This window comes from Bos javanicus, chromosome 18, assembly GCF_032452875.1.
Source record: "Bos javanicus breed banteng chromosome 18, ARS-OSU_banteng_1.0, whole genome shotgun sequence".
Classification (NCBI taxonomy): Eukaryota; Metazoa; Chordata; class Mammalia; order Artiodactyla; family Bovidae; genus Bos; species Bos javanicus.
Window position 1 is genome coordinate 25989853 of NC_083885.1, and position 22279 is coordinate 26012131.

General features: G+C 49.1%; 1 protein-coding gene across 1 annotated transcript in view; it reads right to left on the reverse strand.

Annotated features, from left to right (window-relative positions):
* Positions 1-392: 392 nt before the first annotated feature.
* CNGB1 (cyclic nucleotide gated channel subunit beta 1) overlaps positions 393-22279 on the reverse strand; it is a 72402-nt gene continuing 50515 nt past the window's right edge. Inside the window, exons 26-33 of the mRNA XM_061387344.1 lie at positions 21946-22087; positions 21002-21161; positions 18299-18396; positions 18121-18204; positions 15075-15193; positions 14365-14511; positions 7040-7256; positions 393-4275 (exon numbers count right to left, since the gene is read on the reverse strand). Of these exons, the coding sequence (XP_061243328.1) occupies positions 3922-4275; positions 7040-7256; positions 14365-14511; positions 15075-15193; positions 18121-18204; positions 18299-18396; positions 21002-21161; positions 21946-22087 (1321 nt within the window). The 3' untranslated portion in view covers positions 393-3921. The remainder of the gene's footprint in view (positions 4276-7039; positions 7257-14364; positions 14512-15074; positions 15194-18120; positions 18205-18298; positions 18397-21001; positions 21162-21945; positions 22088-22279) is intronic.

Genomic DNA, 22279 nt, shown 5'->3' on the forward strand with positions numbered 1-22279 from the left:
TGGTCGTAACTTTCCTTCCAAAGAGCAAGCCTCTTTCAATTTCATGGCTGCAATCACCATCTGCAGTGATTTTGGAGCCCAGAAAAATAAAGTCAGCCACAGTTTCCCCATATATTTGTCAGCATTAGAACACATCTAATGAGGTTGGAGAAATTGTAAGGAGTGGGCTGTGTAAGACTGGACATAAAAGGGCTGTTTTTGAGGGACTTCAACTACTAGGGGCAGTTTCATAAGGGATATCAGTCCAGCAACAGAAATACAGGATAGATTATAGCCCCAAGGATGTCCACAGGAGATCAACTAGGGAGACTGAGCTGGAAAATAAACTTCATTTTTCTCATAAAAGTGTCTGTCATACTTGGTCACTTTCTGAAACGAATCCACAAGCCAGGAACATTTGTCTAAATACTTTTAATTAAAATGCATTATAATAGGATAAAAGCCAGAGTGCAAACACAATATTCATGTTTACTAAGAAAATGAATGAAAATATTCCAGGGAGCCGAATACATTGGGATAATGAAACTGCAAACAGCTTCTTGGTTTTCATCTTATTTAAAATATTTACGTGGTTAAAAAAAAAATTGATGTTCATTTTCTACCAAAATGCAGGAAATGTTGAAACATTTTAAATTAGTAAAGACAACACATATAAGTAAAAGTCCTGTTTCAGCTGCAGAATAACAGTATTCCTGATCTGTATCATCTATATCTTGGCAATCAGCCCATCTCATTCTATTTGGAGAATAAGGTCAGCCTCAAATTCAATTTATCTAATATCCAAAGTTGGTGAAAGTATCAAGTTTTATGAGATTTCTCAGTGAAATTAAGACACTGCTGGTCTCATTTCAAAATCAATTTTCTTTCCAGGACAATTCTTGGAAACCTCAAAAATCTCTCGCTTTATATAATAAGCAGTATACACTCAAGGGTTGATATCTAAAAGAATAAGCACATTTATATAACAAAGACTCCTTAGTAAGTAGAAGATAACAGTGAAGGTGCCTTTGAAACTTTTTGCCATCTACTGAAAGGCAATAAGCTGATTGATATATCTGAAATACTTGGTAAAGATGGAAGTACTCTCTATGCTTGGGTCGTAGAACATATAGTTCAAATATGATAAAGAGGAATGGGGATGGTAAAGAAAAAAATTAGCCCAAGCCTCCAGACTTCTCCTATTTAAAAAGTATTTACCAGTGAAATGGTATCTGTACAGTATTTTTAACTGCAGCATTATTTTTAATAGCTTATGACTGGAAACAATGCAAATGGCCATCAATGGGAGAGAGGTGAAGTGTTACGGTGCGTGTACGTGTTCTCTGCCTCTTCAGTCGAGTCTGACTCTTTGCAACCCCACGGATTGTAGCCCGCCAGGCTCTTCAGTCCATGGGATTCTCCAGGCAAGAATATTGGAGTGGGTTGCCATGCCCTCCTCCAGGGGAACTTCCCAATCCAGGGATCAAACCTGCGTCTCTCCTGCATTTCAGGCGGATTCTTGACTGCTGAGTCACAGAGGAAGCCCCTAAGCGTTAGGCTACATCCATACAATGGGCTAGGTTGCAGTCCAGAAAAAATAAGCAAGCCCTTTATGTTCTGATAGGAAACAATCTCCAAAATAAATCAACTGAAAAGTAACAGCAGCTCTAGTATGTTACCATTTGGAGGTGGGTAGGGAGGGAAGGCGGAGAAGGCAATGGCAACTCACTCCAGTACTCTTGCCTGGAAAATCCCATGGATGGAGGAGCCTGGTAGGCTGCAGTCCATGGGGTCACTAAGAGTCGGACACAACTGAGCGACTTCACTTTCACTTTTCACTTTCATGCATTGGAGAAGGAGATGGCAGCCCACTCCAGTGTTCTTGCCTGGAGAATCCCAGGGACGGGGGAGCCTGGTGGGCTGCCGTCTATGGGGTCGCATAGAGTCGGACACGACTGAAGCGACTTAGCAGCAGCAGCAGGGAGGGAAGGAAGGAAATCAGAGTGAATTTACATATTTCCTCGTGCAAGCTTAAAAATATCTCTGAAAGAATAAACAAGAAACTGATAATCATGGTTGCTTCCAGGAAGGGGACCAAGGAGGTTGGGAATCTGGGGTGGGAGGGAGAATTTTTAATGACTATCCTTTGTACATATGTAAATATGGTATTGGCTTCCCAGGTGGCGCTAGTGGTAAAGAACCTGCCTGCCAATGCGGGAAACATAATGAGACAGGGGTTCGATCCCTGGGTTGGGAAAATCCCCTGGAGGAAGGCATGGCAATCCACTCCAGTATTCTTGCCTGGAGAATCCCATGAAAAGAGGAGCTTGGTGGGCTACAGTCCATAGGGTCACAGAGAGTTGGACACGACTGAAGTGACTTAGTAAATAGGTTATTACCTTTAAAAATAAATAGAAGCTTTTTGAAAGGTCAGTTAATAACACTGCTCATCGCTATATTCAATAGAAAGATTACTACGATCACATGATACGACAGGGACTAGGGGAATCTGTTTGTTACCCTGGGATTTAGCAATACTTAGGCCAGTCTGGGAATTCCCATATTGTTTACTCTTCACAGGGAAGTGAATGCTGTGCTTTCATTGGATGGATTAAGAACACAACTTTGCCAGCCTTCAAAGGCCCCTTTCTGTAGTTCACCTGGTTTCTGTAATTTTATATGAAATGGGCAGGACCTTTTGGAATGCCAGGTCTTTTTATTCATTGTTGCTGATAGAAACAAATGGCCCAATCCTAGTTTTTGTTTTTAATCACCCACACCCCACAAAGAGCCATTTGGTATGCAAATATAATCCTCTCAATAAATATTCATTTGACTGAGTGACTCTTTTTCCTGTTTTCATTATAAAAGCAACATGACTTGTTCTGGAGAAAGCTCAGAAATTTCAGTGGTTGTTAGTCATGAGACCCCACCTTCTAGGCTTAGTGGAAATTGCTACCATTATCTCTTAGGGCTTCCCAGGTGGCGCTAGTGGTAAAGAACTTATGTGCCAATGCAGGAGACATAAGCGACTTGGGTTTGATCTCTGGGTTGGAAAGACGATCCCTGGGAGGAGGGCATGGTAATCCACTCCAGTATTCTTGCCTGGAGAATCCCACAGAGAAACCTGGCAGGCTATGGTCCATGGGGTCGAAAAGAGTTGGACACGACTGAAGTGACTTAGCACACATCATCATCTCTACAGCAAGGGTGTCAAAAACAAGTAATGAGTTAATCCCTGATGAAGAGGATTAGGTAACTGGCAGAGTGGATGCTCAGAAACGCTCACAACCTCTTGCCAGTAAACCATTTCCATTATATCTATTCTAAGGAAACAGCATCGCTGGGCACAATGGGATAATGTCTGCAGAAGTACTAACTGTCCTCTGGAGCACTTCGTTCCTAATGTGACTGCCCAGTAGAGAGACAGCACCAGACCACGGGTCTGATGCGTGTGCTATCTCCACGTCGTCGAAAGAACAGCATAGCTGTCTCCCACTTCTGCCAGAAATGTTTTCTCTTCTTGAAATGAGGGGAAGACAAATTCCTGAGGGGAAAATCCAAACTTTCAACAGCTCTTTGTTTCTCCAACAAGGCTTCCCATGTACTGAAGCCCTACAGAAAAGTATTTTGTTCTTAAATATAATTACAGGTGCAGAGGAGGCAGGGTTCTCTAGTGACGGTGGGAACTCACCCAGCACAGACACTATGAAGTTTGTTAATTTCAATACCAGCCCCGCGAGATGGAGAAACTGATGTCAGATCAGGACCACCGGCCGAGCACTTGAGGCCACTATCGCGGACCAGCGTCTTGGCCTTTGGGGAGCGGAGGGTGCGGGGTGCAGGGGGAAGGAGGGGGCGGGGGCTCGAGGTGGGGTGCCGGGTGGTGGGGAGCGGGCACCTGCTGGGGCTGGGGGAGCGGGTAGTGCACTAACTGCCGCCTTACTCCTCCTCTTTCTCCTTCCTCGCCTCCTCCCCTTCCTCCTTTTCCTCTGTCTCCTCCTCCTTTTTCTCCTCCTCCTGCTTCTCAGGGACCTCCACCAACAGGATCTGTTCGCTGGGATCCGGGCCCAGGGTCACGTGGATCCGCACCGGGTGCTCCTCTGGCCGCACCGCGGCCTCCTTGTCTCCCTCCGGCCTCTCCTGGGAGGCAGGTGGTGGAGAGCTTGGGGCCGGGGCCTCTGGGGCGGGGGCCTCTGGGGCCAGGGGCTCTGGGGCCGGCGGCTCTGGAGCCGGAGGCTGTTCTGGGGCGGCCGATCCCTCCTCTCCCACGGCGGCGTCTTCCGAGCTCTTGGCCTGGAATCCAGAAAGAGTGACTAGTGAGGCAGAGGGGTCTTGGAGGGGTCTCGGACACTTTCCTCATCCTCGGACCCCTGAGAAGACCATGGCACTCCGCAGGTGAAATCTAACAGCTGTAATGTTGGACGGAGATGCATCAGGTATTTGGTAGAAACATATATCGTGGGGAAGTTTAAGGATTCAAAGTCTGGGCAGCGTTTGGTGAAGGTCTTTGGGATATTTTAGGTGTCTGGAGCCATAGGGCTGGAAGCTGGAGTGAGGATGCGGAATGAAGGGCAGAGCCCTGCACTGAACTGTTGAGGGAGGAGAGAGAGGCTGTGACCAGGAGGGACCACCACCAAGGCCTCTGCAAAGCTTAGACGGCCTGCCCTGCCCAGTTAGCCTGGATGTGTGTTCGCTGGAGTATGAGAAAAACTCTAAGCAAATAAGGTAAAGACTGAGAATTCCCTGGTGGTCCAGAAGTCAGGACTCTGCACTTCCCCTGCCAGGGCTGAGTTCAATTTCTGGTCAAGGAACTAAGATCCCACAAACCAGAGGGTGCAGTCAAAAAAAGAGAGAGAGAGAGAAAGAGAGATAAGTAAATATAAGGTAAAGGCTGCTGAGAGCAGAAGCAGTTGTGATCTGCACATTTCTCGAACGGTCTCTAAGGTTGAGACCCCCAGGGAAGAATGGGCTGGGTACCACTGGCATTAGGCTGAACTGAGCCCCTGTGTTTGTGGACTTGGTGGCTATCTCCAGTCTCCAGCCTGCGGGGTTCTAAGGGACCCAGGTTCCTATGGGTGTAATTAGGGAAGTGAGTGAAAATCCAAGCCTTTGTGGATACCACGGCCCCTCCTGCTGTCTGACCCCATCTTTGAGTCGGAAGAAGCTGGGGAGGGAACAGCCCCCAGAGGAGAAGGCCCGATGGTTCTTAGGGAGTTTCACATGAGAGCAGTCAGTGTGCTTATGGGGACTAGAGACCCCCTGAAGAGTACTCAAGTGAGAGGGTGCTGCAGGAAGGGAATTGGGTAAAGGTGAGGTTATCCAAGAAGCTCCTAGATACTAAGGCAGTTCTGGGACCTGCAGCTCCCTGTCTTGGTGTTTCTGCATCTTTTGATGTGCCTGTTTCACCTCACCACCCCCAAACTCTGACAACATACTTCCAGGGCAGGATGCCTAGTGGGGCCCCTTGTGAGATCCTGCTGTGAATGGAGCCAGAAGGATCATGGGAAGGTTGACCAAATGTTTCACCTTGTTTAACGTGCTTTTATACAAGTATCCAAGGAAGTATCCTGCTCCATCTCTGTCACGCCATGTGACAGCCAGGAGAAATCTGGGTCCCAGAATGTCCTGGAGGAGCTTCCCCAGGACACAGGGTGACAGAGACAGGGTTTGGACCTGTGTATTTAGGCTGCTGTTTTAGAGTTCTTGCACTCCACCCTTTTGCCCTGGTTGTTCTAAAACTGTCTTTCATGAGCACACGCATGCAAATTTAATGCACATCTTCAAGCTGCCTGGGTGAAGAGCTAACACTTAGAAGCAACAAATTGCTAACCCGTTTCAGATAAAACCTTTCACTGTGCTGAGAACACTGTCGGAGCTCACGTTCACTCACTCCACACACGAGCCAGCACATAAGAGCCCAGCTTTAAAAACCAGCTTGGCCCTGCCCTTAACAGTTTGTGAGCCAGACAGTCACATCTCTTCTCAGTCTGGGGCCATTGGTGGATGTATCTGGAGAATGTCTTGGAACCCTGGGTGATTTGGGTGTCATTCCCTGACTCCTGCTGTCAAATGACCTCTGAACAGGTCTCCTGGACTCTGACACCAGCCTGGATTGAGACTGAGTTCACCAGGCTCCTTTGAATTCTGTCATGTAGACTGCCATCCGCCCCCCCATCCCCGTCACTGAGCTTCTGCCTAACCCCATCCCCCGCCCCTTTCCAGCAGCCTTCCTAAAGGACAGTTATGAACAACCATAATTAGTGCAATCATTCTAATTGGCATTCTTGGCATTAGTCACAGAAAAAAGTCCCAGAACTAATTTAAAAATTCCCTTTAGACTTAGGGGGTGGGGACTGTTGGCACTATGCCTGTTTCAAATCCTTTAAATTGTCACAGACACAACATTAGATATGAGACCATCACTGTCTGGGGAGGGACATTCCCTGCCCACACCCACTGCTCCTACCTCTGCAGCAGCACCCGAACTTCCATCTGGGGGAACACTCCTCACCCCAACCCCTCCCCACTGTCAGTCCAGGGGTGGGCACATGAGCCGGTCCTCCCCAGAGAGCATCACTTGGTGCTCCACACATCAGGAATTGACATGATTCCACTCAATTCTGTCCAGTGACTATGAACCCTGGGACTCCTTGTTGGGACTGCTGGGAAAGAGGTACTTTCTGTGGCAGCTGCTCAGCCAGGAGGATGTAACCTTAGGGGGTGTCATCTCAAGCCCCTGGGGCCCTGCCTGGGAATGGAGCCTCCCGCCAGGGAAGCAGAGGTGACAGAATGGCAGATCTCATCCTGTTGGCATCATTTGAACGTGTAGATCCAGGCTTGCCTGAACCTTTCAATGACCCGCTCCAGTAAACTCCCCGTTTTCTCAAGCTGATTCGAGCTTGCACTGTCAGTTGCCTTTCTGTCACTTGCAACCAAACGAATCCAGACGGATACAAAGAAGGAAAAATAGTCCTACAGTGGAACGCCTGGGTCCTGAGGCCTTTTCCCTGGCACATGGTTAAAATGGCCCAGGTGGCTGGGTCTCCAACTGCATTACCTGTTCCAGCAACTGCTGCTGTCTGGCGGCTGCCTCCAGCGCAGCCAGCTCCTTGAGTCGAGCCCTGAGGAGGGCAAGCCTGCCACCTCTGCCTCCCTTGGCACCCATCTTTCCTGCTGCGGCCAGGGCGGCATTGAAGAGCTTGGGGGTGCCTGCCCGCGGAGGGAGAATAAGCACGCTCTTCTCCTTGGGCTTGTTGTTATTTCTCAGCATTCGCCTGAAAGAAAGCAGCATCCGCTAACATCACTGGCAAGCTCTGGGAGAGAACGAAGCCTCACTCATTCGGACAGAGCCCTTTAGTTGAGTTGTGTGATGCAGGCTGGGTTGGCTGACAGTTTTGAAGTCCTTTTCTGAGCCCAGCGCAGTGATGCTTGGGACATCACATCTCACTGAACGATCAGAACAATCATAATGATGTGGGGTCTTACTGCCTGTACTTAATAGATGAGGCTCAGAGGGGTTGAGTGACTTTTCTGAGGGTACACAGGAAATGATGCAGGATACTTTAATATAAGGAATCGGAAATAGGATGCCCAGAGGAAGAAGAGCCCGAGCTTCTTGCTTCTCCTTTGGCTTTATTGTCATTTTACCATCATCAACACTGAGTGTCTATATGTGTCAGGCTGTGTGCTCAGACCTTAACAGGCAGGGATTCTCTGGTGATCCCTGTGATCCCCCTTCCTGGTGTTCACACCTCTGTGTGACCCCAATCCTTTGAGTGTGGTGGGACATGTGACTTGGTTTCAACCAACGGAATACAACCAGATGTTTTTGTGAACATAGGTCAAATGTCGTTTTTGTGAACGTAGGTCACATCGGATTGTGGCCTCTGTCCTGCAAGAAGACTCTTCCCCTGCTGGCTTTGATGAAGTAAGCAGTCATGCTGGGGGAGGCCTAAACCTGAGGGCGGCCACTGGCCAATGACTCACTAGAAGCTGCCCCCAGTCCCACAGCCACGAGGAACGGAATTCAATCAACAACTGTGGGACCCTGGAAGAAGATTCTTCCCCAGTTGAGACTTGAGATAAGACCCAGCTCTGGCCCCCATCTTGATGACTGCCTTGTACTGGACGCACCTAAACTGTCCCCAGACTTCTGACCCCTAGAAACTCTGAGATAATCAATATGCGTGGTTTTAAGCCACTCCATTTGTGGTAACAATAGATAACTGACCCGCTCTCTGTTCTTATCAGAATAATCCTCACACTAATCCTCGCAGGAAGGTCCTATTAGTCTCCCTCATTTCAAATGAAGATATGGAAGCCCAGAGAGAGTGAGTAATTTTCCCAAGGCCACACAGCTGGGAAGTAGCAGAGTTGGAACTCAAACCCATGCCTTTGACCCCAGTACCCCATGTCTTAATGATTACAAAGGAATATCACATTAATTATCTTCTTGGATGCTGACAATACTCCACAGGGTAGGTGTGAGTTTGGGGATCCCACAGAGGCCTTGCTTCTGGCTGTGCCTGCAGTGTGCTGGCCAGAGGGATTATTATACCTAAAAGAACTGGGGAAACTGAGGTTCAGTATGAAATGAGTGACATGCCCAAGGTTGCAAGAGGTGGCAGAGACAGAATTACAACCCAGATCTCAATGCAATATACCACTCTGCTTCTCTAAATAAGGAAAGAATGTTCCATCAAAGAGAGCTCTGGCCTTTTCTAAGGAATTGTTAAGGCTGCTGATATGTGGTGAGTGGTTTGGCTCAAGAACAAATGAGTTTCGCCTGCAGTCCAGCGGGCCTAGGCGACTAATTGGCAAATTCATTCATCAGGGTTCCAGCAAAACTTGTTTGTTTAAAAATGAAGCCATTACTAGCTGCTTATCTAATCAGATGCAATGGATTTAAATAGTGCATATTGATATTAATTGCCCGAGACTTGCATTGTCTAGCTGGGGCTCCCCCGGGAGGCCGCAAACACAATAATCTTGAGGGGTCTCTTCCAGGCCTGGCATTGCCACCTGTGTTATCTGAGTCCATAATTCACAGCACGGCGGTCCGTGGGAAGGCTCAGCGTGGTACTCAAATGACATGGAGGCAGCAGCTATGGGACCTTTGCTGATTGCTAATGGCTGTCTCTGTTTTGAAACATTGAGCTAACTTCTGGGACGTTTCCAGATTAAGGAAATTTATCCTCATTTTCAGCTGACATGCATTTCTCTATAATTACTGTATAATTCACCCCTGGAGACAGCAGCATGCGTGAGACCCTGTTGCCTCGTTTCTTGGAGTGGCCGAGTCAGAGAGGGGAGCATCTCACATCTTTGTGGCCTTGGGTCCCCCATCTGTAAAGTGGGCAGCTTGGACAGAATCCCACGCAGGGCTCTCACCAACTCAGACATCCCCAGGCCCTGTGGTTCTCAGCCCCATCTCTCCTTGGGTGGGCAGAGTTCATCTGTGACCCCCTGCCTCTCTCCTGAAGCTTGCCTGTCCAGAGAAGCAGCCTCTGAAGAGCCATGTCACTGCCCCCTCTGTGTGGCATGGCCCACCAGCCCCTCCTCCTTCCTCTGGTTGCCTCTGGCCAGCACACTGCAGGCACAGCCAGGAGCGAGGCCTCTGTGGGACCCCCAAACCCACACCTAAGCCCGGTAGAGGGATGGGATGGCAGCTCTAAGTATGGCTTTTCTGAGCCATGCTCCTCTTGCAGGGGGCAGGAAGGGAAGGGGAGGGGGAACCTGGTGCCCGTTCTCAGACTTAAAGTCAGTTCTCATTATCCGCGGTAGTTAAGCCCTGTCAAGCGTCTGCAGACACAGAATTAGTGACTACTGAGCAATGGCTTTTGGGAAAATACAGGATTTGGTTACTGTGAGCCTCTCAACACAACATTTTCATTAACTGATCATTTTGTAACCTTGTCTTATGTGTGTGTGTGGTCTCTTTTAAAGACATCTTATTTAATATTGTTGATTCATTTACAACGAACGTGTGGCTCTGTGACTCAGGCCTGCACGTGGAAACATGAGGCCTCACTTCAGCACTACACCTGGGGCCATTTTAATAGTGAAATCACCAAAAAAATTCACAAAAATGTGAAAAATATGGTACGAAGTGGACCACAGAAAGACACTTGTTTACAATCTGAGCTGAAATAAGAAGGCAGAGTGTCACCTTCTTCAATTTAGCTAGAAAGTGCACTTCAATGACTCAAATTTTTGCCACTGGGCACACGTCTGCGAATAGGGCACACGTCCCTATAAGCCTTTGAGTATTGATTTGGGGGTTATGAATAAATTTAATGAGTAGGTGAATTGCACATACAGAATCCATGAATAATGAGGGTGGATTCTCCCTCAGGAGGGTAGGATGAAGCAGGCAGACTTGGCAAAATTTGAATATGCTACTTATATGTTAATTGACTTTATTTTTATTTCCTGTTTCTTTGGCGGAAGCTCAGGTAGACCAGCCATTGGAAGGGCCCGGTGGCTGCTCTGTGAGCAGCCAGGTAAAATGAGTTACGGGGCAGCTTCCTTCCCCAGGAGACCCCAGTGCCTTGTCTGTATTATGCTCTAAGGTTGACACTGCTTCCACTCATCTGGGAGCTGCCAAAGGCATTTCATTAAAAACTCAAGTCACAGCAAGTTATTCTGCAGTATAAAACCCTGCATAGCTCCCGTCTCCCCCAGAATAAAAACTAAAGCTATAGATGAGACTTCCCCTACAAGGCCCTACCCAATCTCACCCCTTCCACTCCTCCCACCCCATAACAACCTATGCTCATTTTGTTGCTGGCCTCTGTGTAACACCAAGTCTGTGCCTCCTCTGAACCTTCGCACATGCTGTTCCCTCCCCTTGGCATGCTTTTCCTTGTAGGCAGCTCACTCCTTCACTCTGGGCAGGTCTCCACCTAAGTCCCATGTCCTCAGAATGACTCTTCCTGACCAACTTATCTCACATAGCTCCCTCCATCACCTCTGTCTCCTCAGGTGGCTTTATATTTCCTTATGGCCTTTATCTCCAGGTGACATATCACATAGTCACTCATTTCTCCACTGTTGGTCTCCCCAGCTAGAACATAAGCTTTGTTTGGTCTCTGCTGTGTCCCCAGGGCCTCAACATATCAGCTCAACAAATTATTGTGCTGTATGAATGGATACTGGTGAGTTTTTCCCCTCGATCATGATCACTCTCGGTGTAGTTTATTCATGGTGACTGAAGTGGAAAATATGAATATATGATAAAAGCTATGGGAGGAAATACCAGATAGGTGGATTAAAAAGATATTATCCCATGGAAAATTATAGAGAAAATTCAATGGATAAAGAGGAACAATCATTATTATTAACATACGTTGAGCTCTCTTGTGTGCTGGGCCCCCTGCTGGAGACATTCACGGACACTTTTTATTTAATTGGCTCCACAACAAAGTGATCACTCTTGTTTTCCAGTGGAGAAACTGAGACCAGAAGGGAAAGCACCTTTTCCGAGGTCACACAGCCAGTACTGCACACAGACAGCATTTGAATCCTACCACTCTCCCAAGTCTGTTTTCTACCACATCAAGCTGCATCCATTGCTCAATTTAAAACCTGATCTTCTGGGTTTGAAAGCAAAACAACTGCTTTTCTTGCCTATTCCAGGGGATTCCCTAGCAGTCCAGTGGTTAGGATTTCAGGCTTTCACTGCCGGGGGCAGGGTTCAGTCCCTGGCTGAGAAACTAAGATCCCACAAGTTGCACAGCACAGCCACAAAAAAACCTACCAATCCCCCAACAATACAAAATACACATGCATGAGTTTATTCATTGCAGTACTATCTATAATTGAAAACTATTGGAACTAGCCTACATGCCCATTCATAGGAATGTTTTGCAGTTGTTAAAAGGAACGAGGACTGTCTGTAGACTCAGAGAATGTTTTCCGGGATTTATTGTCACATGAAAAAAGTCAAGCGAGGTGCAAAAGAGAATCTACAGTATGCTACCCTTTGTGTAAGACAGAAAGGAAAATAACGAAACGGTCACGAATCTTCCTATTTTTGCAAAGAGAAACACAGGAAGAAAAAAGCAGAAACTAATGAGATTAGGCTCCTATAGAGGGTGAGTGGCAACAAGTGCAGGTATTTGGGACTCTGAGTGTACTGTTTTGTAGACTTCTGCCATGTTAATGTTCTACATATTCCAAACACTTAAAATCAACCAAGATCAAAGTGGGGAAACACTAAAATGAAATGAAAAATGAAACATATGAACCTAGCTGTACCTCAAATGAACAGAACAATCACAGTAAAGGAAACAGAGAATCAATCCAAACAACTCTGAATACAACACGTATATCATAGGTACTCAGGCCAAAGAACTACTCTCTACTTAAGGCTTTCTTCTTTCCAATAGTGTGGGATAGGAATTCTGGTACTACATTATACTGTAGGACAGAACAAACGAATAAATGTAATGAGGATAAAGGGAGTCAAATTTCTCAGTGTTGACAAAGAAATTTACAAATCTGGAAAAGGAGATTAGAATGGACTCTGTGATACTGGATCGAAATTGTTAGATGGAAATAGAGATATAGATAGACACAGACAAAAAAAAATGTTGATGTTTATGTATATGATGTACATATATGTATATATTTGCATTTATACACAAAAATATACATGTGGGTACCTTTTCCAGCTGTACATGTGGGCATATTTCCCAGCTCTATCCACTGTGAAGGCCTAGTAGCAACCCAGTAGCAATGAGTGAGTGAGTGAAAGTCACTCAGTCATGTCATACTCTTTGTGACCCCATGGACTATTCAGTCCATGGAATTCTCCAGGCCAGAATACTGGAGTGAGTAGCTGTTCCCTTCTCCAGGGATATTCCCAACCCAGGGATAGAACCCAGGTCTCCAGCATTGCAGGCAGATTCTTTACCATCTGAGCCACCAGGGAAGCCCAAGAATACTGAAGTGGGTAGTCTATCCCTTCTCCAGGGGATCTTCCCAACCCAGGAATTGAACCGGGGTCTCCTCCATTGCAGACAGACTCTTTACCAGCTGAGCTACCAGGGACTATTCAGACCTTAGTTTCTGAAAACCATTCCCCTCTAAAAGGAATCAAGCCTCCTTGGAGAAATGACCCTATCCAGGGACACAGCAGGGAAAGTATAAGATGAATCTAGGGCAACTTATTATGTCTGTAAGCAAAAAAGCGCTAAAATATAACAGGGCCGTAACAAAAGTTCACTATACCCAGCCTGAAGAGGTGGCCAGTGGCCAGTCTGGAACAGCTGGAGCATCAAAACCATGATTGTAACAGGATATTCATGGAATAAAGCAAATCTGTATCTTTATAAATAGATAAATAAATAAATGGGAAAGAAAAGAAAGTTCTTCCATATAGTAGGACACTAGTTAAATGTAGAAGGCAGGATGGAGATAGAAAATCACCATTTGCAACCATCATGGCAATCATTGCAAGGAACCTTCATTGGAGGCTGAAAGTAGTGAGTGAAAGCAAGGTGAGGAACAGGAAATCTAAATCATCTTGACTTCTCACTCATTACTTACTAATTTCAAAGAGAAAAATAGTAACTTTAATGTGTGGAAAATTTAACCAGTGATCAGAGTAAAAATCATCAGTATAGTGAGAAAGCAGCGCCACGTGCCTCTCAATATGCTGTACTGAGAAGGACACAACATCACTTCTCAGTAATTTCTGCCTCAAACGCAGAGCCTGAAGATAATGATGAGAAAACATTAACATCACGTAAACTTAAATGGAGGGGACTTCCCTGGTGGCTCAGTGGTAAAGAGTCTGCCTGCCAATGCAGGGGATGTGGGTTCAATCCCTGGCCCACATGCCATTAGCAACTAAGCCTGTGTGCCACAACTCCTGAGCCAGCACTCCAGCCCACGCTCTACAAGAGAAGCCACTGCCATGAGAAGCCTGAGCACTGCAAGTAGAGAGAAGCCCCCGCTGGCCACAACCAGAGGAAGCACGTGTGCAGCAGTGAAGACCCAGCACAGCCATAAATAAATAAATAAATCTTTTCCCAAAAAACTTAATGGAGGGGTATTCTGCAAAATAACTGGCCTGTCCTCTTCAGAGAAGTTAAGATCAATAAAGATCTGGGACTCTGGTCCCAGATCAAAGGAGACTAACATGGCAATGTCGTGCAAAGGGGATCCAGGAAGAGAAGAAAAGAAAAGCTATAAAAGACCCTCTTGGAACAATTAGGAAATTTAGATTATGGATTAAAGGTGAAATAACAGTATTGTTTCAATCTCCAATTTCCTAATTTTGAGAAAGGTACTATGGTTATGTAAAAGAAAGTCTGAGTCCTTAAGAAAAGTGCATATTAAAGTCTACATGGATTTTAATTTAAAAAAAAAATGTACCTGGCCTTCTTGCGGAGCAACTTCTGAGACTCGGGATAATGCACCAGAATTTCATTCAGGTCCTTCTTATCCAGAATGAAGAGGTTGGTAAACCCATGGGCCACCACGTTAGCTGTGCGCCGGTTCCCGCCCCCTACAGCCAGCAAGCTGGGGCAGAGATGAGAGGGAGGTGAGGCCCTTCAAGGCTGTGGTTTTGATCACACCAGCATCTTCATTTTCACCCCTGCCTGGAGCACCATGATGGCCTCAGGTGGGTGAGAGCTGGGCCTGAGACAGGCTGGGACCTGGGGCCCTTTACTTCAGGGCTGCAATGCTTGCACCTGGACAAACGTCTCCTCCTTGATAGCCTAGCCACCCCTCTGGCCCAACCCCTGAACACACCCCTACCTTGAGCCCATATAAGTAACCAGCTCACCCCCCCACCCCACCTTAGGGAGCAAGTGAGCAAGGGAAACTTTTGCTTGTTCCTTCTCCCTCTTGTGCGGCTGGGGCCCCAATAAAGCCTTGCCTGATTTCTTCTCTGGCCTCCCCAATTTCTACACCCTGGTCGGTATCAGGCCCACCTCTCTCACATGCCAGCAAGTGCCGGTGCTGCCTGCACCGTGGCTTCCTCAGACCCACCAAAGGGCCCTTGAGGACGTGGTCCCCCCGACTGGTCACACCCCCTTCCCCAGCCTTTGCCCAGGGCCCTCATCTCACCCCACTCTGACCTTATTTCTCCGAACACAGATCCAGCCTTCAGCGTCACCAGCACGGATTTCCCATCCGGGCCACCCAAGACCTGCACCTGCCCCGCCTGGATGATGTACATTTCCCGGCCTATCTCCCCCTGAAACAGAGAAGGGGCGGTCCCCCTGTCATCACCAAAGGCGACCACAGAAGCAGCAGGGCTGGGCCTGGACACTGGTGGCACAGCTCTGTGGACCAGCCCTTCAGCTGACTTGGCATGTGGTTCCCCTCGGGGGCCTCAGTCTCTCCATCTGTGGATTGGGCAGAGTGACCACCCCCACCCTGCCAGCCTGCCTAATTGGCAGGATTATGGTAGGGACTTAGTGGTATGACAGAAAGTGCTAGATAAGGAGGCCCAGGTGTAGGGGTATTTGACAGATTCCCAATTGTGCATACCATGGAGGGCCCCGAGGCATGGAAAAGCCCATACTGTTCACACAGTCGGCCGATACCTGTGACTCCCCCACATCCTACCAGGTCCTTGGGAGGCATTTGCTAACTGACATGGGAATGATAGCATGAACGAGAATGGCCAGCATTTACCTATCTCTTTTCTGTGCCAGGTGCTGCTCTAAGTGCTTTGTGTGGCTGAGACCACTTAGTCCTCAACAGCCCTCGAGGTAGGAACTCTGCCCAAGGTCCCAAAGTTCAGCAAGGCAGAGCCGGGATTTGAACCCAGGCAGTCTGGTTCAGAGCTCATGGCTGTTACTTGTTGAACTGAGTGCCCCCACAAATTCATATGTCGCTGTCCTAGCACCCAGCTCCTCAGAATGTGGCCTTATTTGGAAAAAGGGTCATCAGAGGTGTAAAGAATTAAGTGAAGATGAGGTCGTGCTGGAGTTGGGGGAGCCCCTAACCCAATAGGACTGGTGTCCTCATAAAGGGGCCTTTGGGTACAAAGTCAGGCACACAGGGAAGGTGGTGTGAAGAGACACTGGGAGGAGACCGTCAGGAGATCCTTCGCTCACTGTTCTCAGAAGGCACCGACCCCACTGACACTTGGACCTTGGACTTCTGGCCTCCAGAACTGTGAGTCAATGCGTTTCTGTCGTGCAAGCCATTGTGTTTGTGGTACTTTGTTATGGCAGCCCTAGTAGACTGATACAATTTAGTCTTAGTCCCAAATTAAACCAAAGGAATGAATGAATGACTTGCTTCAGACTACAATCAGAAATAGCCAGTCTGCCAAGCACCTTCTAATCCCCATGCCCTCAGGGGCCATCACCCTGGCCAGCTACCTATTGGTCATACCTGGCGTGTTTAAGGAGAGACAGAGACCAAGGACAGGTAAGTGGCTTTTGCTTTCGATTCATTTGACAAATGTTTCTTGGGCATCTCACACATGCATGGCCTTCTTAACAAAAAAGAATAAACTCTCCTTCCCCTGTTTCGGAGTCCAATTTGAAAAGGTGCTGAAATATGAGGTGTCTAAAGCACTCACCCTCATCTCACTAAGCAGCCCCGGGGTGGCCCAGGGGGTGTGTCTCAGTGAGATTGTCACAGAACAAAACCTGTCAGCAGAGGGCGCCATTCACACATGTTCACCAAGTGTTCGGCTTCCTCTGCAAACTCCCCAACAATCTGATTCACTCTCATCCAAAGTCAAGTCTACATTACCCACGAGGATACTAGCTACAGCAATGGCACCAACTCTGCCAGCCATGGTGCCAGACTCCATATGCTCATATATTTTAATTCTCACAACCACCCCATGAGGGAGATACTATTAATATCCATACTTTACCTATGAAAAGAGTCAGATTCAGAGAGGGCAAGCTGCTTCCCCAAGGCTGCACAGCTAGGAAGTGGCTCCAATGTCAGACAAATCACTCTATTGCTCCCAAACCTCTCTTGGCCTCGAAGGCTGCAGCTTTGAATTCTCATCCATTTACAGCATCCTTGTCCCTCTTCCTTCAGCTCTTTGCTTCCAACTGTATGCTGTTGTGCAGCATACACCTTGGAGTCAGGGCTTCTGGGGCTGGGAGTTCCTGAGTCTTACAGGGGGGGTTTGAGCAATATTTCCACCTCTGTACACACACTAAGCCTTATTAACAGCTCTGAAATCTGGTTCCTGCTCCCCTACCCTGACCACTCAGTCACCAAGTGACCTCAGTCTCACCTTAAATCCCAAAAAATGGAGCAGAAGGGGCCTTAGAGACTGTCTAGCCCTGGGATTCAAATCCATATGTTCCCCAGGATCAGGTAGGTGACGTAAAGGAGAGAAGGGAGCCAGTAGGGCAGTCGGGAGTGGTGGGGCATGGGGCATCTCTTCAGAGCCATTCCCTTCTCCACTCCAGAGGACTCTTGCTATTTGGGAAAGTGGGGCTCAGTGCTGGCCAATTCTCTGTTTTCAGCCAGGAATCTGGATTTTTATGTGAAACCTTCCCCCTTTTTTTTTTTGGCTGTACTGCACAGCTAACAGGATCCTAGTTCCCTAACCAAGGATTGAACCTGGGTCACAGCAGTGGAAATACCACATGCTAACCACTGGACCACCAGGGAATTCCTGAAACCTTCCCATTTTTTACAGGTTGGAGACTAATTCAAAACTTTATTTTTAGATTAAACCGGGTGTGTGGGAAGGAAACAATCCATGAGACATTGTGGGCTGGCTCCTTGGCAAGGACCATCAGTTTGCAACCTCTGACCTATCCCTCCCCTGTCCAGCCCCGTTTTCCTGACAGGAAGACCAAGACCCTGGAAGCAGTTCCATGTACACAGTCAAGACCCCGACCCTCTTTTGGCTCCTCACTTTCCTCTTCTGTAAAGTGGGGTTCCTCATCCTGGTCCCCGTGGTACCGTGAGGAAGGAGCCAGGCTGAGACGCATCTGAGCTTGTGCCCGGAGCTCCTCCTGCCAAGCAAGCCGGGAGCCCTGGGGTCAGCTTGCCACCCGCCTCTCCTCCCAGCAATTCCGCTCTGCCTGCACCTGCAAACCTCATCACCTTCCCAGGGGCCCCCTCCAGCCCAGCTCTGATGGGCAGGGGCTGCGAAACCCAGACTGCCTTGCAGCCGCCCTGGCCACTCACCTTCTTGCACACGTAGTCATTGGGCAGGTAGACTACAGAGCGCAGCCTCTTCAGCATGTCAAAGATCATCTGCCGGTCACAGCCCTGGCCCCGAGAGGAGGGGAAGGAGCCATTTAGAGGAAGGCATGGGCTCGGGGCCTTCCAGAGTCCTGAGAGTGGGGCACTGGGCAGGCCATACCTGGAAGAGTGCCACTTTGCTGACGATGGAATAGTTCACGTCGATGGCGAGGTCCAGCCGCATCTTGTCTGGAAGCTGCACCATCAGCTCTGACTCATCTGCAAATGAGACCCTGCAAGGGTCAGAGGCACGGCCAGGCCCCTCCTTCACACACACAGTGCCGAGCCCACGCTGCACTGGCTGGGCACCCGGCGTGCCATTCCTCTGCCACTCAGAATCACCCCTGATCGGGAGGGTATGCTCTCTGCCTCCAGGCCTTTGCCCATGCCGTTCCCTTTGCTGGGAACAACCCCCTTTGCTTTCCTGGCTAATCCCTACTCATGCTTCAGAACCCAGCACTCATGTCACCTCCTCCAGGAAGCCTTCCCTTGACATCCTCCCACCCAGCTATTATGTTATCAGTCCCTGTCCCATAGCACGTATCACACCCTTTACTGCAGTTGCTTGCTGAGGATCTGTCTTCTCCACTTACATTATAAGAACGGCATTTGCAAGAACTAAAGTACCTGGAGGATGTACTATGTGCCAGGCACTGTTTTACAGAGTGCTTTACCAAGATGATTTCATTAACTTCTCCCAGCAGCCCAAGAGGTGCCCACTACTAAAACCCACCTCACAGACAAATAAAGGACAGCTCAGGAGGTCAGTGACTTGCCCACAGCCACACAGCTTGGGGATGGAATCAGGGCCCCACTCAGGCCCGGTGACTTCAGAACCTATCCTGGAAGAGCAGTATGTCTGTCTACCATGGTGTCCGTGCTCACAGTGGAGAGCCTGGCACAGAGTGAAGGTTGGTAACTGGAGACAGAGATGCACCCCAGGACCCCAGTCCCATGCTCTGCCCACTGTACATTAGCTTAGGGCTCAAGTGCTGGGTCTGTGCAACCCTGGGCAGGTCAGAGCCCTCTCTGGTCTTTACCATGTGCCCCTGTGAAAAGGGCCAATGATATTGAATTCACAGGCTGTCCCTGGGATGGAATGAGGCAGTGGAAGTGAACATGCCTTGGAAACTACTATGATTAAGTGCATTGTCCACAGACTTGACAAAAACCCCAGCTCAGGAGACTGTGGGCCTCAAGTACGGCTTCTTTGAGACCAGACAGAACCCCATGGAGGTGAAGGGGGGCCTTTTCATTTTGCTGAGGGCCTTGGGGGACTCTAAGGCACTGTGCCAGTGGTCCACAAGCTTTTGAGAGCCTTCCCAAATGATGCCTAGGCTCTGAAAACAAAACTGTGTGCATGTGTGTACGTGTGCTCAGTTGTACCTGACTCTTTGTGACCCTGTGGACTGTAGCCCACCAGGATCCTCTGTCCATGGGATTTTACAGGCAAGAATACTGTAAATGTAAGTGGAAAGCATACAGACAGATGCTTTAATAGTAGGGCCACCTGGGAAGCACAAAAACAAAATTACTAACTCGGGTGGTGTTAGTGGTAAAGAAATTCCCCTGCCAATGCAGAAGACACAAAAGATGCAGGTTCAATCCCTGGGTCAAGAAGATCTCCTGGAGAAGGGCATGGCGACCCACTCCAGTATCCTTGCCTGGAGAATCCCACTGACAGAGGAGCCTGGAGGGCTGTAGTCCATAAATTCACAAACAGTCCAACACAACTGAAGCAACTTAGCACAAAGATAAAAAGGAAACAGGGGGGACAAAGGTCAATTAACATATAATTAGCATGTCAAATTTCCTTAAGGATTCCATTCAGAATCCGTAAGAACTTCACTACATTTGGAAACAATTTATGGGTAAGATTCTCCCACTTTGCAAGAATTACTGAGCATACCTCATCGCTGACAAGAAAGCTGAACCACAGTGAATGAACATGTGTTGTTTTAGCCAATTTCAGAAGCAAAGCATGACAAACAACTATAAAATTATTGTGATAAACTATAATGGAAAATGATCTGAAAAGAAATTTTTTTTAATTTATAAAATATATATTGTATGTATAGATGTATATGTATACATGCTTCTCTGATGTATACAGGCTTCTCTGATGGCTCAGTGGTAAAGAATCTGCCTGCAATGCAGGAGACCTGGGTTCAAACCCTGGGTCAGAAAGATGCCCTGTAGAAGGAAATGGTAACACACTTCAGTATTCTTGCCTGAAAAATCCCACGGATGGAGGAACCTGGCAGGCTACAGTCCATGGGGTCACAAAAGAGTCAGACCCGACTTAGCAACTTCTTGTATATGGAGAGCAAGAAATGTGAGAGAGACAGAGACAGACTTCTTCCTTTCCTGGTTCCAACTGCACGTCCAACTTTGAATGGGCACCTCCCAAGGCCTCCCCAGGCATCTCTCACTTACATGTTGGGGCTGCAGCCCCGAGAGGCCCCCAAGCTCAGGGCCCCAAGGACAGAGGACAAGGGCGGGGCCCAGGAGGGCGGGGCCCAGGAGGGCGGGGCCCAGGAGGGCGGGGCCCAGGAGGGCGGGGCCCAGGAGGGCGGGGCCCAGGAGGGCGGGGCCCAGGAGGGCGGGGCCCAGGAGGGCGGGGCCCAGGAGGGCGGGGCCCAGGAGGGCGGGGCCCAGGAGGGCGGGGCCCAGGAGGGCGGGGCCCAGGAGGGCGGGGCCCAGGAGGGCGGGGCCCAGGAGGGCGGGGCCCAGGAGGGCGGGGCCCAGGAGGGCGGGGCCCAGGAGGGCGGGGCCCAGGAGGGCGGGGCCCAGGAGGGCGGGGCCCAGGAGGGGCGTGTCTTACCCAGCATGCCTTGGGAGTGCCAGGTGTATTCGTACCAGGTCTTGACCCGGTTCTGCACGGACCTGGGGATCTTGTAGAAGTTCATATACTTCACGGTGCTGTCCATGCAGCTGCGGTAGTAGGTCTGTCCCGCGGTGGCGGCCCCCACTACGTCTCTCATCTGGGGGCCAGGGGGGTGGTGGTCAGGGCGGCCACTGGGTCAGGGTGGGGCCGGGCTTCAGGGACATGGGTTGTGGGCACATTAATGTAACACAGGCGTCCAGGTGCACGCTTGCAGGGCTGTTAGGAGATCAGGAGAGAGGGGAAACCCATGTCCACACTTAAAAGGTTTCGCTGACCCAGGATGTTCTGCCTTCAGGGCAGACGTGGAGGAGCGAGGCTCCTGGCCCTTCAGGTGGGCTTAGGTCTCTGGGGCCACTCAAGAAGGGCTGGTCTCTCTGGGCTGGGCTGATTCTGGTGCCAGTGTGACCCCTCAGAGGCCACTTTGACCACCCGCACGAGGAAATGTGAGCCAGGTGCGCTGGTCCTTGGGGCAGAGCCCCTCAAAGGCAACACTGAGCACCCCTGGTGTCACCTCATACACTGCTACAAGGTGAGCCTCACGCCAGGGCCCAGCACATTAGAATCCACCATGGGCTTCTCTCCAAGCGAACAGCCCAAATTCTCAGCCTCTGCAGAAAGCCACTGGCCCCAGCTCTCCAGATACCCCAGAGACTGACATTTCAAACGAGAAGAACCTTCAGTGAGGAAGTGGGACCTACGCCTCCATCACCACCCCTTCACCTCACAGGTCCCAGAGCTCCAGGCTCCTGACTCTCTGCCCAGTGCTCTTTCCTGGGCTTGGTCTGGAAGGAAGGGGCACAGATGGTGATGTTCCTGGCAGCGGCGGGAGGGAGAGGGGCCCTGCAGGCAGGTGGGTCGGGACAGACTAGTGGCCCAGCTACCTGTCCGATCATCACGGAGAAAGCGAAGACGCCCGTGAAATAGTTTAGACCCTGGAAGACAATTTCAAAGAGCGTCCTGGGGTCGGGCAGGCCGCCGATGGTGATGAGGGTCTTCACAGCCCAGTAGTAACAGCGAATGTAACTGGGGAGAGAAGAGGAAGGGGACCTCAGTCATCAAAACTCAGCCTGTGGATCCTAGGCAATCTGGCTTGAATATAAAGCTTTATAGCTCATGAGTGCAAAAAAAAAAAAAAAAAAGGAAAAAAATCCTTCTCCCAACTGCAGCACCCTCTGCAGCGTACAGAGCATGTCTGCAGGTGCTGTGTGGTTTGGT